General features: G+C 43.5%; 1 protein-coding gene across 1 annotated transcript; it reads left to right on the top strand.

Moving 5' to 3' along the window:
- Positions 1-518: 518 nt before the first annotated feature.
- LOC126989964 (queuosine salvage protein-like) lies at positions 519-15,493 on the top strand. The gene is made up of 4 exons (XM_050848558.1): positions 519-972; positions 6,707-6,841; positions 12,082-12,624; positions 13,394-15,493. Exons 1-4 carry the CDS (start codon positions 808-810, stop codon positions 13,589-13,591), a joined length of 1,041 nt encoding a protein of 346 aa, XP_050704515.1. The 5' UTR covers positions 519-807; the 3' UTR covers positions 13,592-15,493.
- The last annotated feature ends 1,529 nt before the right edge of the window (positions 15,494-17,022 follow it).

Consider the following 17,022-nt stretch of genomic DNA (forward strand, 5'->3'; position numbering starts at 1 on the left):
TACACAGGATATCAGTTACCTAACTGTCTTGGTTGACTTCAAATTTTCCTCCACCAAACGGATTCCCGAAAGCTGCGGGCTGCAAATCTCCTCCAACAGTTGGCGGAAAAAGTGGGCGGTACCGCCCCTTAATCGGAGGTTGGAGGAAAAATAGCCCATTGTGATAGCCCTTTAATCGGAGGTTGGAGGAATAACAGCCCATTGTGATAGCCCTTTAATCGGAGGTTGGAGGAATAACAGCCCATTGTGATAGCCCTTTAATCGGAGGTTGGAGGAATAATAGCCCATTGTGACAGCCCCTTAATCGGAGGTTGGAGGAATAATAGCCCATTGTGACAGCCCCTTAAATCGGAGGTTGGAGGAAAAATAGCCCATTGTGACAGCCCCTTAATCGGAGGCTGGAGGAAAAATAGCCCAGTGTGATACCCCCTTTAAAGGGGGTATCACACTGGGCTATTTTTTTCCACCGACATCATAGTGCTACCTCCAACCTCCGATTTCAGCCAGTACCGCCGACACCTGCTGACACACGCGTTTGTTTAGGTTTACCTCCAGCTCCAGCAACAATGGCCGACCTCTATTCGAGAAGAATTGTCGCCGCAGCACTGTTACTTCATCACTGCATAGAACTTGAAGCCAAGGAAAAGAGGCGTGAGTGGAGGCGGCAGCGGTTAGCAAGGAGAGAACAGTTATTAGCTGCCAGCAGACGTATGCGGGAGCGTGCTCTGCTAGCCTCAGATAGCGAGGGAGCGGGGCCGAGCACCGCCACCCCTGCACGGGAGAGCAAGCGACGTCAACAACAGCGGCATGGCGGCGACACGTGTGGCGGTGGTGGGGCCGCGCCAGGCCGGGAAGCTCATCTCCGGCCTGGCCAGGGAGGTGAAGATCAGGCCGGCGGGCGTGAGCAAGGCCGCCCGGGTGATCGTGGACGCCGTGCAGGCCGGACACCTGAACATGGAGGAGATCAGGCAGGTGAGGACGGGCCGGGCACAGGCATCCTGGTTTTGCATGAGGGCGGTGGCGGCTGCCTGGGCGGGATGAAGGTGTCTGTTAATGCTAACTAAAAAGTAAGGTATTCCAGGATAGGGTCTTGAAGTGTGCTGGACCTGTCAGCTGGCAGCTGGTGACGTATTTCTCTCCAGGGGTGAAGAGGTAAAAGGATTAACCGACATCAACGTAAGTAGGGAGCTCGTGATTAGACAGATAGATAGACTCAAAGTTACTAAGGCGCCAGGGCCAGATGAAATTTTCCCCAGGGCATTAAAAGTGTAAATCTGAAATCAGAGGGCAGCTAACAGAAGTTTTTAAGAAGCCACTAGACACGGGTGGTGCCTGTTTCATGGAGGCAGGCACACGTTATTCCAATATTTAAGAAGGGAGACATATCTTCTATGCAAAACTATTGGCCGATTAGTTTGACGTCAATAATAGGTAAAATGCTTGAGTCAATAATAGGAGATATTATTAGGGACCATATTGACAGACAATTTAATTAACGACTCACAGCATGGGCATATTAACCCTTTAAGCGCGGGGTTGTTTTACCGCGCCTGTCCTCCCACGTGGGCATATTCAGGCAAAAACATACCTCACTTCAACCTTTCATACCTTCACTCCTACTTCACTCAGTCACTCACATGACTCAATGAAGCATCATTGTAAAGTAAATACCCTTACCTGTCCTTTGACGTTAAGTTGAAGACTATATGACCATTTGTAGAGCAAGTACGGAATATTGAATTATGGTTATTATAGACATTATTATAGACAGTTTTCCACCACTAGTGGACTTCCCATCTATGATTTAGTAATATAAAGCATAACTTTTATACAGTCTATGTGAAACATACCCAAAAAAAACTAACTTCCAGGCCTTCCTGATGCCCTTGATGGGTGTTGAGGTCGAAGGGCCCCCACCTTGTGGATGAAATTCACTGGAAGGTGAGAAGAGGTGGGATGTCTAGCAGGCATCTTCTCATAGCTAACACAAGGCATACACTGACCAATAATTAGTCAAGGGAGCATGGTTGGGTATTGTTTGAAAGAAAATGACATGTTAACCCTACTTCAGCATACACAAATTCAATTTGATGATGCGCTAATTAAAAAAATCCCATGTCGACTATTGTCGGCACCCACAGTTTGAACCCAGGCACCAGCTGTAGACTATTGTCGACACCCGCGATTTTAAGGGTTAAAGGAAAGTCGTGCCTTACTAATCTTTTATCTTTTTACAATAGAGTATACGAGACAGCTGACAATGATGAGAGTTACGATGTAGTTTATTTTGATTTTAGTAAGGCCTTCGACAAGGTACCTCACCAGAGACTTAAATAAAGTCAGGGCTCATGGAATAGGAGGGAAGGTTTATGATTGGATTAGGGCGTGGATTAGTGACAGGAAACAGAGGGTTACCATTGACGGTAAAAAAATGCGAATGGGGTAATGTTACCAGTGGGGCTCCTCAAGGTTCAGTGTTAGGCCCGCTTTTATTCATTACCTACATCAATGACATAGACAATGGGATAACTAGTGACAGGTAACTTTGCGGATGACACCAAAATAGGATGCACTATTAGGACAAGGGAGGATGCTAGAGCACTGCAGGAGGACCTCACCAAACTGTCAGTTTGGTCAGAGAAATGGCAGATGAATTTTAACATCACCAAGTGTAGCATACTAAGTGTAGGAACTAGGAACACACAACCCATTACACAGGTATAGTTTAGACTCCACAGTGATAGGTAGAACAGAGTGTGAAAGGGATTTGGGAGTGTTAGTGAACTCTGACCTAAAACTAGGAAGCAATGTATTAGAGCGAGGAATAGAGCTAACAGGGTATTAGGCTTTATTAACAGGACGGTAACCAACAAAAGTACAGTGGTCATCCTCAGACTCTATTTAGCAGTAGTTAGGCCATACTTAGATTATGCTGTCCAGTTTTAGTGCCCACACTACAGGATGGACATCAACTTGCTGGAATCAGTTCAGAGGAAGATGACCAAGATGATTCAGGGATTGAGGAACCTCCCATATCAAGATAGGCTGAAACATCTCAACTTACATTCATTAGAAAGACGAAGAGTGCGGGGAGATCTGATAGAAATATTTAAATGGGTCAAGGGTTACAACAAAGGTGATATAGGCTAAGTAACGTACTGAGAATTAGCCAGCAGGATAGAGCACGCAGTAATGGATTTAAATTAGAACAGTATTGATTTAGGAGGGAAATAGGCAGGCATTGGTTTAATAATAGGGTGGTGGGGGAATGGAATAGACTCGGCAATCACATAGTGAGTGCAGAGACGATAGCTTGTTTTAAGATTAGACTTGATAGCTACATGGACGAGGATGACAGGTGGTAGTGGGAGGAAATCTGGAGCTGCCTTGTGTAGGCCATTCGGCCTCTTGCAGTCTCCCTGTGTTCTTGTGTGGGACGCCTCACGATTTGGAGCCTCAGTCACTTCTATACCTGTGGACCTTTGGAGTCCAACGAGGCTTGAGTGGCATTTTTATTTACCAAACTAGCAAGTAGCAACATATCAAAGTTGTAATGGTCAATATTAAGTTAACACCAAAAAATCTGAGTGCTGTACATCATTTGTGACATAATGAAAATGTTTGCAAAATAAAACGCATTCAGTAATATATCCTTCAACACTCCATCCCGTGATTCATAGGATTGCATTTATGGGGACATATGGATAAATATTTCTTCATGCAAGAAAAGAGAAGTCAAACAATGGTGTCATGCTTTCAATTTCTTACAAGTAGTGGTGGAAGGTATTGAGAATTTTGCCATTCAACATGTCCCCCAACTGGTACGCCGCTGCCTCACACGATGCATTCCTCTGTCTCTCTCAAATCAAGAGCACAGGAGGTTGTTTACACTGCTGCAAAACATATACGCTCCCGGCAGCAAGTGTTAAACTTATTTTGTGTTTCTAATTTAAATCAGAATACATGCATCTTTAGTATCCTTTAATATTACATTCAGTATACTGAACTTTAGGAGAACAACAAAGCATGTGATGACTGTTTCTGTGGGAAAAACTATATATTTTACTTTTCTTTTTCTTGTGTTGCTCCATTTTTCAAATGCTGCACTGAATCGATCAAGTAGCTGATATATGTTGCTCATGTATTTAACAAGAATTGCTTATCTGCTCAATTTGGCCTATTTCACTGTTATTACAGACCCAAAGTCAACTCCTCCCAACACCCCCTTTAACTCACCGCCTCCTTCTGCTGACCTGAGCAAGTGTTCTCACCAATCCAGCAAGAGGAATGTTGGCTTGATATGAAACACACTAACAAAATTTCTCCTAAAACTAGAAAGAAATAATTATCCTCTACCTTTGTCAACATTTCTAACAGGGTCCACAGGGAGTTTGAGGCAGGCATATGCTGATTAAGCAAATGCTAACACTACCTCACAAGTTTAAGGAGTGGAAACACTATGGCAAAGCACTCCTATTTTATCAAGATAGTGCTCACATTACACATGTTAATGCAGACATGTTAATGCATGATAATATGTCTATAACAAAGCCTTCCACAAATGCTCACTTGACTTAATCCTTGGTAAGAGAAACTCATGACATTATAATACCCTTGATTATAATGATAAATGGGTATAGTGTCCTGTTAATGAAGTAAATGGTCATGACAAATACTTTCAAGGCTCAGGGAAAGGGTCATCATCATCAGGGATGAAATAACTGCAGCAGGTGTCCCCTTAGTGGGTCTGCTGACAACTGTTATTGTGCTCGTATACAGACGCTTTTACCAACTAACGCTACTTGCCAACACATGCTTAACAAAATACTGCTGGTTGATAAGCAGAATATAATATTAATTATGTGGTGCTGATCTTGCAGTGAATTATACGTATTTGTTAATATGAAGAAAACTTAGTTAAGACTGACCAATAGCTTATGCAGCTGTTCAGTTTCTTAACCCCTCACAGTTTGAACAAGAGCCAGAGAGCGAGGACCCGGCGCTTGTGGTGGGAACAGGCCACTAGGTAAGAAGATTGAAGGTGCAATCGCAAGGTTTCATGTCACTGGTCTGCATCAAGGAATAAATGGTTAAGATTAATCATTTTGATGCACCCATGTTTTGCTTCCTACCTTACAAAGTACTCTTCTATTGTTATACATGTCTTCTAACCTTCAAACCCTCTGAAAAAACATTAGAAAAAATGTAAAGTCAAAACAAGGGTGAAAATAGACAATATAGTTGTGTAAAATTGCGCAGCCCAACGCCCAATAGACCAGGTCCAACTAATGCTAATTACAGCCTGAAGATCACTTCAGCGCTTCTATAATCGCTTCTGTTGGTTTGCTGCAAATCAAAATGATTTGGCATATGCAGCTATACACTTTACTACTACTCAGTTTTCTAATAGCTTTGTTCCACGTATAACTAAATTGTGGATTGAGAGGTTTAGAAGAAGATTAATCCTCTTGACCCTTTCCATACTGTGATGCCGACGTCTGCATCACGGATGGAAAGGGTTGATGTTCCTTCTATAGCAAGGTGACTGGAGCTGAATGGCATAATCAAGAAGAGGTCTGACCAATGCTAATTACGGCCTGAAGATCACTTCAGCACTTCTATAATCACTTCTCTTGGTTTGCTGCGAATCAAAATGATTTGGCATTTTCAGCTATATGCTTTAATACTATTCAGTTTTCTAAAAGCTTTGTTCCATGTATAATTAAATTGTGGAACTTGCTTCTAAATTATGTTTCAAAGATGAAAACTGGCAATTATTTAAGTGTAGAGGTAATAGTTTTTACTAAGGCAAATGTTCCTCCCTTTGGGACCCTGATCAGGTATATTATTCCTTGAACTCTCCAGAGGGGCTGACATTCTTGGCCTGCGATGATGATCATAATAATAATGATAATAATATTACTTATGCTCCTTAAAATAAACCCAGTACTCTGTGTGCATGATTCTTAGCCTGAATGCATTGAGCCCTTGGAGGGTGACCAGAACTCAATAAAACTCCTAAATCCTTTTCACATCCAGACCTACTTAGGAGAGTGCCTTCACTCAAAATACTACACTTCCTGATATTGAACTCCATCTGCCATTTCCCCCCCCAAGCATACACTGTCTAGTTCATCATGGAGAACACTTAACATCCCAGTCTGATTCAACTACTCTGCTGATCTTTGTATCATCTGCAAATTTACTAATAAAAGAAAATTTTGGGGCCACATGCAATAGCAGTTATAATTATCAAAGAAGGTTGTCACATGTTGCATCTCACAAACACTGGTAGACGGTGTTGAGGGAGCGAGAGAATGGCATCATTGTTGGGAAGTGGAACTGTAACATTTACTGACAAATGGGAGTGAAAGTGGATTTGATGACATACAAATAACTATGAAAAAAAATCTCCTGTAAATGAACAACCAAATAGTGTTCACTTTTAGTCAAATATTGAATCAGGCTGATAAATTGACATATACTATATATAAAAAAAAGAACATTTGCAGATTCATATTTATAAAAATGAAGTTACTAACATTTTTTTTTTTCTTGCATTCCTCCTCTTCCTCCTCCTCCTCTTCCCCCCTCTCCTCCACCACCTTCTCCACCACAACCACTGCTACCCTTTCCTTGTCCACATTTTCTGTATCTTCCTCCTTCACCACCACTGCCACAGCCCTCCCCCCCCCCCCCCCCACAGAATGAAGACCTGCCCCATGAGTTTGGCCTCACCAATGGACAAATAGCCAACTGGGTCTTCCTCATCGACACCCTCAACTTCTGCTTCTGGACGCCCGACGGTCAGCCAAAGTTCACCGTCAACTACCAGGGAAAGGTGACACCCCCTCCTCCTCCTCCTCGTACCCTTCTTGTGACCTTGAACTGCTCACTGTCTTGACCAGATGTAATGATTGTAGATGTTTTTCTCCCTCCTCACTTTTTCCTGCCCATTGGTTTAGAGGCCAGACATCTAGTTCCAAGTAGGACAGTCCAATTTTTAACCCGGTAGCAGCGGGGATCATGTTTCTTAATGGTCCCTCTAAGCGAGAAATATGAGGAAAAATCATCACTTGCACAAACCATTTCATAATATATATCAAAACATTTGTGATCATTTTATGTTTTATCTATTTTGGGGGGTTAAATCATGGCACAAACTTGGCCCGTTGCTGCTACACGGTAAAGCCACAAATTTGTCCCGTCGCTGCTACCGGGTTAAGCACTCCACTCTCTTGCATTGCCAACTTTGTGTCAGATGTTTGTTTGTTTTCCTTTGGGGATCTGACTAAACAGATTTTTATATATCAACAACTAGAAACTGAAGGTTATTATGAACAGTAAAGTCTATTTATTATATATGTTGACTTGTGAAGTAGTTAAGCATATGCTGCTCCACCATGACTAAAAACGTATGGAAATTTCTCTGTTCTTCATTTGTTATTTGTAAATGGATGGATGATTTATTTACAGCACAAAATTGCCACAAAACACTTAGCACATTATGGCATATATAGAATCAAGAATACTTATAAGCTTATTTCCAGAGCTGGGCACTTCCGATCATCAGTCCGATCGTCCGATCTTCAGATCTGATCGGAACAGTAATAGGCGATCGGAATGCAAAGACTGGATCATCTTTGAAAAAAGGTAATCGGACTGTGGAAATCGGAACTCCACAAACTAAATAGCGATCACCGATCACATAAAAAAAATGTTGTCCATGTTGTCATGGCAACAACTGACTGCGGACATTTTGAAAACCTCACGACTCATTACAATTATTTGTATACACATTGCTAAATAGTTACTTTAATAAGTGTCTTTATTAATAATATTAAGCAATAATTAGATTGTTAATTTATTTAATCCTCTTAAGGTATCGTGAACGAAACGCGCAGGCGCAAAGTCTCTTTATTTGCTTGGCGGGACTTGTCACACGACGCCATGACAGTGTGGTGTGGACCGTGTGGGCTGCAGCAAGGTATAGCGAATGGGAGGTAGGTTCACATTGGCCGCTCCGCGCAGGGTGTGACTCTGTGAGTATGACGTCACGTGAAATGAAGTTGTGGTAGAGTACATGATCTAAGAAGGTAAGGTCGACCGAATGGAGGGTCAAAATTCGTTCCATTCCGCGCATCCTCTCTTACCTCCTCGTGACGTAACACAGAGTATAAAAAACAGCAGAGCGAATCGGCAACTCATCAGTCACACTCACCGCCGTGTTCTCCGTATTCTAGTCTCTCTCTCTCTCTCTCTCTCTCTCTCTCTCTCTCTCTCTCTCTCTCTCTCTCTCTCTCTGTGTGTGTGTGCGTGTGTGTGTGTGTACATCGCTAGACATCACCTCTGCGTTACTACGCTGTCCACGCAGTACGGCAAGGCTCCCGGCCCGCTGTGTGTATGTGTGTGTGTGTGTGTGAGTGTGTGTTGTGTGTGTGTAACGTGAGATCGAGGTGATGTCTACAGAGTACACACACACACACACACACACACACACACACACACACACACACACACACACACACACACACACACACACAGAGAGAGAGAGAGAGAGAGAGAGAGAGAGAGAGAGAGAGAGAGAGAGAGAGAGAGTTCCTCCTTTGAAAATAACCTTTTATTTCTGAATTGCAGTAGTACCAATCATTATGAGAGAGAGAGAGAGAGAGAGAGAGAGAGAGAGAGAGAGAGACTTCCTCCTTTGAAAATAACCTGGTTACCGCTGAATTGTGAAAGAGAATGGGAGAGGAACTGCACGTGAGAGAGAATGCCAGTTCCTTCCAAGGTTCCCTCCTTGTGTCGTCATTGACGGGATGCGAGTCAGTCGACCTTACTCCTTAGACCATGGCAGAGTAGATACCGCGCTCTTGACTGGCGTGTATGGTCGGCCGCCTACCGCCATTTTGGTACGGCAAATATTATTGCCGACATCTAAAGAAACGTGTGTAATTTAGAGTTAAAGAGAATGACAGGTAACCTGGTCTATACTCAGTGATGGAGAACTAAAGTCTGCAACCAACATCTAATTTTGTACCAGTGTTCATTCCTTTTACTGCACGTAACGATTGCACACAAAGCCAACATAATCTGCTCGAGAATAAGATTTGTCTTAGTATATATTATATCATATTTCCATCCAATTCTAAGTTCTTGATCTCTTGGCAGCCAGTGAAAGTGTATAGTACTGTTTCCTATCACATAAACTGATTGACAACCACACACAATACAAAAAGTTGGCATGTTGAAAGAAAACACACTTTAGCTAAGTTTCCCATTGAGTGAGTGAGGAGCTCAGCTCAAGAGGCTGGTGCGCGCGACTGACCTCTCTTCCATGCCCGGACCCCTCAGTCCTTCTTTCACCTGACGTCATGCGCGGAAGAGACAAATTTAAGTACCCCCATGGTGAACCTACCCTCCATTCTCTTTACCGTGGGCTGAAGTGGAATTCTATCCGCTCACTCTAGTAACCGAGTCACCTGCCTCAGTTGCCAGTTATGCATTTTCTGCTGCAGTGATATCACCCTCTAATGGCGGCACCGTCAGTTCCTTTTCGGGAAACTTAACAAGACCTAAGCTAAAAGGCGGGGCTTCGCCCCCCTTTTCATCCCCTCGACCCCCCCAACCCGTCAGGGTCCCCCCTGCAACAATAGGAGGAGGAAGAAGGAGGTCTCGCGAGACAGCGCAACATGCCGCCCAGACCACGGCACCAAACTAACGCTCCATACCCCTCCCATCCAAGAACGTATCTAACCTCTTCTTGAATTTATCTATCGTGTTGGTGCTCACCACATTACTGCTAAGTCTATTCCACTCATCCACCACTCTGTTGGTAAACCAATTCTTGCCTATGTCTTTGTTGAACCTGAACTTATCCAACTTAAACCCATTGCTACGTGTCCTACCCGGCTCACTTATAATCAAAACCTTATTGCTTATGTTCTTCTTGTAACTCTTATTTATGGACCAATTTCTTTTATTCAAAAAGCTATTTGATCAGAAGGATAAGAGATTAATGATCACTACTGTTTGTTTTATACATTAGTAAAGAATATTTCCTAAATATCGATGATGAAATATAAAAAAAAAAAGACAAATATTTCTTAAAATCTAAATTAACTTCAAACAACAATTAGAAGAGCAAACTTAATTCCTTTTTCATACTTTCAGAAACTGAAGAAAAAGGGCAGACTTAAATAAATGCCTAAATTAAGAAGCTATGATAACTTTTTTCTTTACCATGTCCTATATACCGAAAGAAGGAGTAAGAACAAAGATTATTATGGGCAAATATCTAAGTTACTACTTATTTGAAATTATTACTTAAAAAACGCCTAAAATAGGTGTTTAATCCCTGTAATTATCATCCTATAAAAAATAATAACAATTATTATAAGTTTTAATGATTGGAAGATCGGAATTAAATGATCGGAACAAAAGAAGGCGGGGAGGCAGTGGCTGAGTTGACAGAGTGACAGCGCCGCGTTCAGGAGGACGCGAGTTCAATCCCCGCCTGGTGCCACCAAGCTGGGATTTTTCAGCCGCTGCCGAGTGGCTTAAAACTACCCACATGCTGTCCAGAAGACCACCTATCAACCCGGACTCTAGATTCTAGGATTAAAGATGAGCTCCGGGAGGGCAGCATGAGCCAATGCAAAATGGCGCCACTATAAACTCTCGCCTGCGCCAGAACGGGCTGGGCCGACCATCAGGCCCCACCGGGAAGAAGTCTTGGGCCGACCATCAGGCCCCACTGGGAAGAAGCCTACCGGCGCAATATGCCGCGACTTGGGGAAAAAAAAAAAAAAAAAAAAACGATCGGATGATCGGAATCGGATCAGTTGCACAAAGTGATCAGATGACCGGGTATCGGAACAGCAAAAAAGTGATCGGTGCCCACCACTGCTTATTTCTGTATATTATACTCTTTATACTTCAAAATCATGGAAAACAGTTAATTACCCTATTTGCTGGTTCAGAGACACTTTTTTCCTCAAAACAAGACTCATGTAGCTACGTGTTAGGCTGGCCCACCGCTGGTCTCAACCCCACACTCACCAAACTTGTGGCATGTACCAAACTGGCCCAAAAAGTTCTTTAAAGCCGAAATTCGTTATATCGAGGTCAGTAAAATTGAGGGTTTCCAGTATTGTATGGTATGTCTATCACAGTATGGTGCTAACCCAGTAGTATATATGGGTAGATATGTACTTCTAGTAAGGAAATTAAACAACAAAACATCCTATTAAAATTGATAAAGGTCAGGATGGCAATTTTCTTCTAATTGCCACACTTAAAAATGGGGTGCATATTCTACAATTGCAAATATGGTAATTTTGGTGAATAGATTTTGTAAAAATACATCCTTTTTGAAAATTTGGAAATAGCCTCCCTGGTATAAGAAGTTGTTATAAGAAAAAATGCGAGAAAATTCAACTTTCCTGACAGAGTAGTAGACCAATGAAACATATTAGTGGAAGAACTTTTGTGTGACAAAATTTTTACAGTTTGGAAGACTATGGGAATTGCTTTAGAAGACAGGACTCAACAATCTTGACTCAGTCTTGTAAAAGTACAATGAGAAAAGAGCTTACACACACACATACAGCACACACACACACACACACATGAGACTAGAGTGGGGGAACTGTGCCTACCAACACTTGAAGAAAGAAGAGAAAGAGGAGACCTGATATCACTGTACAGGAACACAAGTGGAACGGACGTGTTGGATTGAAATGATTTAATCAAGATGGAAGGGAGGAGGCAACTAAGAGGACACACCAAGAAATTGAGAAAAGGGACTTGTTTGAAAGACATAAAGAAGTACAGATGGACTGAACAAAGACATTGATGAAGCAGGCAGTGTCCATGAAATGAAAGAAAAGCTGGACAAATATAGATTGTGAGACAGGACTGACCAAGCTTGAGCTCAGGCCCTGTATACTACAAATAAGTAAATACACACACACACACACACACACACACACACACACACACACACACACACACACACACACACACACACACACACACACACACACACACACATCTCATCTCTAGCCCTTCCCTCTCCCTCAGACACGCACCGGCTACTTGGGGATGGTGGCGGCCGTTAACCGAGCCTTGGGTGAGGGGCGGCCCATGCATGACCCCGCCCACTACTCCTCCCTCACCCTGGAGGACCTGAGGCACATCTTCCGCTCCGACACACCCTCTCAGATGCCCCTCCTGGAGAAGCGCTTGGAGGTCCTGCAGGAGGTTGGGGGCATCCTGAAGGAGAAATTTGAGGGGACATTTGAGTGTGTCCTGCGGAAGGCGGAAAACAGTGCCATGAAGCTCGTCAACATCGTGACAGAAAATTTTCCATGTTTCCGAGATACAGCGTGCTTCGAGGGGAAGCCGGTGGCATTCTACAAGCGGGCACAGATCCTGGCAGCCGACATCTGGGTGCTGTACCGAGGCCAGGCTCCAGGGGGCTTTGCAGACATAAGCAAGCTGACCATGTTTGCCGATTACAGAGTCCCGCAGGTCCTGGCCTACCTGGGGGCCCTGGAGTACTCCGAGGCTCTGTATAAGAAGTTGAAGGACCAGCACATGTTTAGTACTGGAGACAGGGAAGAGGTGAGCAAGACTGTGAGGTGTTCTCTTATTTTGGTGGTGGGTTTGTTAACTAATTCTCTAAACTTAAGCTTTCCCAATAGTGCAAGACTTTTATGACATCCTTAAGTACTTACAAATTTATACACCAACTAACACCAACACTTCAACTATTACTAACACCCCGACAGCCAATAGAACTAACCCAGCTCCACTAACTTCCTCACTAATGCACTAGCCACCACCAACACCACAACTAATATAGCACCACCACAGCCATCAGGACCACCCTAACTCCTCTTTTTACTCTACAACATTTACCAGCACCACCACAGCCATCAGGACCACCCTAACTCCTCTTTTTACTCTACACATTTACCAGCACCACCACAGCCATCAGGACCACCCTAACTCCTCTTTTTACTCTACACATTTACCAGCACCACCACAGCCATCAGGACCACCCTAACTCCTCTTTTTACTCTACAACATTTACCAGCACCACCACAGCCATCAGGACCACCCTAACTCCTCTTTTTACTCTACACATTTACCAGCACCACCACAGCCATCAGGACCACCCTAACTCCTCTTTTTACTCTTCAACATTTACCAGCACCACCACAGCCATCAGGACCACCCTAACTCCTCTTTTTACTCTAAACATTTACCAGCACCACCACAGCCATCAAGCCCAAAATAACTCCTCTTTTTTACTCTACAACGTTTACATTTATCAGCCCCACCACAGCCATCAGGACCAGCCTAAAGCCACTCTTCCTTCCTCCCTCAGATTGAGATTCGCGGGTGTTCCATCGAGGCCACAGAGCTCATTGTTGCAGAGGCCCAAAAGCTGCTGAAGGCCGAGGGAGGTAATGGTGTCCCCCTGTCCAGTGTGACGGTAGATTACTTCCTCTGGCTGTACAGGGTGAAGCACGCCGCCGAGCTGGAGTGTGTGCCGTACCACAGGGTGAGGTGCATCTACTATTAATGTGGGGTTGTGTAGGGCTCTGTCTGGATTTGTTTATGTAGAGTGTGTTTGTCAAGTATGTGTGTGATGTTCATTCAGTAAGGTGCAACTGCTACGTGTGTGTGTGTGTGTGTGTGTGTGTAGAAAGGGAGACGGCTCAATGGCACTAAAACAAAGTAGTTACAAAAAAGTCGGCAAAGTGCTGCTCCAACAAAAGAAAAACAGAACAAGAGGCCAAAAGAGAGGTCAGTTTCAGGAGAAGAGGAGAAAGTGAGCGGGGTGGGTTGTTCACTACACATAGTATGATGGAGTTGGCCTGGTGGGGGTGGCCCTGATCCACATTGCCTACACCTCATCGGGAACATCCACATGGAGCACTGAGGGGCTGAGAGTGTCTCACCACCACACTAAAACTCCACCACCTCTCCCCTCCTCCCTGAGGTGGGAAAACACACTGTACCCGTCCACCTGTCACAGCTCTGGGGTCATTTGCCAGGGTTCCGTGGTCCCCATCATGTCCGGGTTTAGGGTTTTCACTGTGGTAATAACCTCATCAAGTTTGTTATTCAAGGAGGTGACATTCAACATAAGCACTGAGGGAGGTTATACCTTGTGCACGGCGCTTCAGGGTTTGTAAAGCTTGGGGTCCCCTGTTGCTGCCTCTCTGCGCACATGTGATTGATTTCAATGATTTGATGGGTCACTGAGTACAACATCCTGCCCCCTGGCCAGATAAGGGATGTCCAGCTAGCTCCTCACCTGAGCCTGTGAAGGAAGTGCTGAGAGTGCTAAGCACTGCACTGTCAGGGGATTATGCAGATCCCAGCAGGTGCGAGAGGGGAGAGTAGTGGTGAGGGTACTAGTGAGGATGATGATGTGGTGAGGAGGGTCACAGGTGATCCTATAACAGCTACACAGAACACTGAGGTCACACAAGACCCTGGCTCAGGTCAGTGTGTGTGTGTGTGTGTGTGTTTTGTTCTTGTTTATTTATTCAGAACGTGTATGTTGTTCCGTGTATTTGTTTATTAAATGTGTGAAAAGCTGGGTAAAAGTATATGTGTGTGTGTGTGTGTGTGTGTGTGTGTGTGTGTGTGTGTGTGTGTATTTACCTAGTTGTAACTTTACAGGGCCTGGGCTTATGCTCATGTGGTCCTGTCTCACATCTGTACTAGTCCAGTTTTTCCTTAGAGTTGTGCACACTCTTCGCCAATACTACATCCTCGCTTAGTCTGTTCCAACCCTCTATGTTTCTTTGCGGGAAGCAATATTTTTTTGTCTCTCAAGCATCTTCATTTTCTCAATTTTTTACTGTGTCCTCGTGTGTTGCTGGTGTTTCTTACTTAGTAGCAACTCATTATCTACCTTCTTCCATTTTATTCCAAAATTTGTAAATTAGTATTAGGTCTCCCTGTGTGTGTGTGTGTGTGTGTGTGTGTGTAGTTGTCCATGTTTGATTTTGTGTAAGATCAATAGAAGAAACACTGACTTTATAAGATCTGTTCTAAAGTTCTCTAGTAAGTTAAATAATACAATGTAATACTGTCATACACTTAGCTCTCATGTATGTAGTCAAAGTGTCCATGTTTATCGTGCATGTTATAACTTCAGTCCAACGTCGACCACTGTGCTGTACCCTCCACATTAATGGTGAAAATAAGCCCTGCCCACACCAGCCCAGACCACCAATGATATCTTTAACCTTTCCCGGCATCCACCAATCACACACAAGCTGAGTTGGAGAGAGGGTGTGGCTTGTTTGTGTATTGTCTGGCGAAAGGATTGAGAAGGGTGAAGGGATTATTTTTAAGGCTAATGTGGGCACAGCATAACGCATCTGTCTGTGAGCATCGTTATTTGTTTGCTTGTGTAATGAGGGGATGCTCTGTATCCAAGACTATTTTTTGTACTTGCTGATACAGACTTGTGTTTTCCTTTCCTACATACTAAGTTAAGATACTCAAAAAGCATTTGTTTTTTGATAGAATGTCGTAATCTCATCTAATGATTTGAAAGACGTAACAAGCATAAAAGAAATATCACAGAAAGCAATCAGTCACAGTATGCAATAGAATGATAATATCTTCCTTTTCATAGCTACCTCACTCTCTTGGTAAGATTGCCTGAATAAGGACAGGACGTCATATGTATTGACAAATAACATTATTTTGCTACACAGTCAACAGCCATTAATATTAAGGGCCACTTTCACAGTCACTTTTGTTTGTTTTGATCATTATCAGTGGCGGCAATCTCCGCTATAGTAATTCCACATGAAACTGGCTGATGGGGTAGTGGCGGCTGCAGAGGAAGCGAGAGGTGTTGAGAGTGTGTGGTAAGGTGCAGGGCGGGGCTAACCCCGCAGCCGCCACTACCCCATCAACCAGTTTCATGTGGAAATACTATAGCGGCAATCGCCGCTCATTGGTTACGATGAAAACAAACAAAAGTGACTGTGAAAGCGGCCCTAAGAGATGTAAGAAAAGCTTTCCATGAAGGAGGAATAAAATTAAAGTCAAGGACTTCAGTGTCTGTTTAAGCATTGGAAAATTGACAGTAAGATTGAAATAGATAATTGAGTTTTAGAAGAGAGCTCTAGGAATACAATAGCCTTTCACACAGCAAAATGTTATTTTTTACTTAGTTGCAATTCATCATTCTGGTTTGGAAAAGTGTGATGATAATACTTGCTGTCAACAAAATAGATGGCTGCCCACGCTGGTGCCAACCATTAGTCATGTTTTTATTCTTCTTACCTAAAAAACATTCCAACCCTCAATGTTTTTATGAGAAAAGTCAAGGCTTTTTAATTTATAACTTCTTTGGTGTTTTGAATCGAAGGGAAGACTGAATGTACTGATCAGCAACTGACATATAGTATATCTGTGTTATACTGACATTTGCATCATAGGCAAATTGAATGTAGGTGGTGGAATTGTGAACTTTGGTACCTATCACCATATTAGCACGATCATCAGTGGCACTTTTGTTCTCCAGCACCATCAACATTACTTGCTTCCTGCACCCACACAGGGAGAGGCAGCCTTTGAGACAGATGGAGGAAACCAATACCAATTTTTGTAACATTTGAGGTAATGAAAACTATTGAAGCCTGTGAAGTGTGTAGTAAACCAGTTCAGTTGACGGGCTGTGGTTTTGGGTTTAGAAAGAGTATCAAAATATTAAATAGATCACTCACTATAATCACTCTTCTGTGGTGAAGTGGCTCACACACCTTGCTAGATATTTGCAGGACAGGGATCATATCCCAGCCTGGTCAGTCACCCCATGGCCAACCCAGCTGTTCATCCTCCCTTTTAGGCTAGGCAGTAAATGGGTACCTGGGGAAACCTGGGAAGGTAAACTATGGTAACCCAGGTGTTGCACTTACCCTGTGCACTTCTCGAGGTAGTGGGTTCCCACCACAGGCTCAAGGGCCAATGCACCACACG

The sequence above is a fragment of the Eriocheir sinensis genome, unplaced genomic scaffold, assembly GCF_024679095.1.
Source record: "Eriocheir sinensis breed Jianghai 21 unplaced genomic scaffold, ASM2467909v1 Scaffold1396, whole genome shotgun sequence".
Classification (NCBI taxonomy): Eukaryota; Metazoa; Arthropoda; class Malacostraca; order Decapoda; family Varunidae; genus Eriocheir; species Eriocheir sinensis.

What these genes read in the sequence shown, in the direction of transcription:
- LOC126989964 (XM_050848558.1), top strand. Translation starts at nt 808, where the DNA reads ATGGCGGCGACACGTGTGGCGGTGGTGGGGCCGCGCCAGGCCGGGAAG. An exon ending in ACATGGAGGAGATCAGGCAG is followed by an intron (nt 973 to 6,706) that starts GTGAGGACGGGC and finishes CCCCCCCCACAG; the next exon opens with AATGAAGACCTGCCCCATGA. An exon ending in GTACTGGAGACAGGGAAGAG is followed by an intron (nt 12,625 to 13,393) that starts GTGAGCAAGACT and finishes TTCCTCCCTCAG; the next exon opens with ATTGAGATTCGCGGGTGTTC.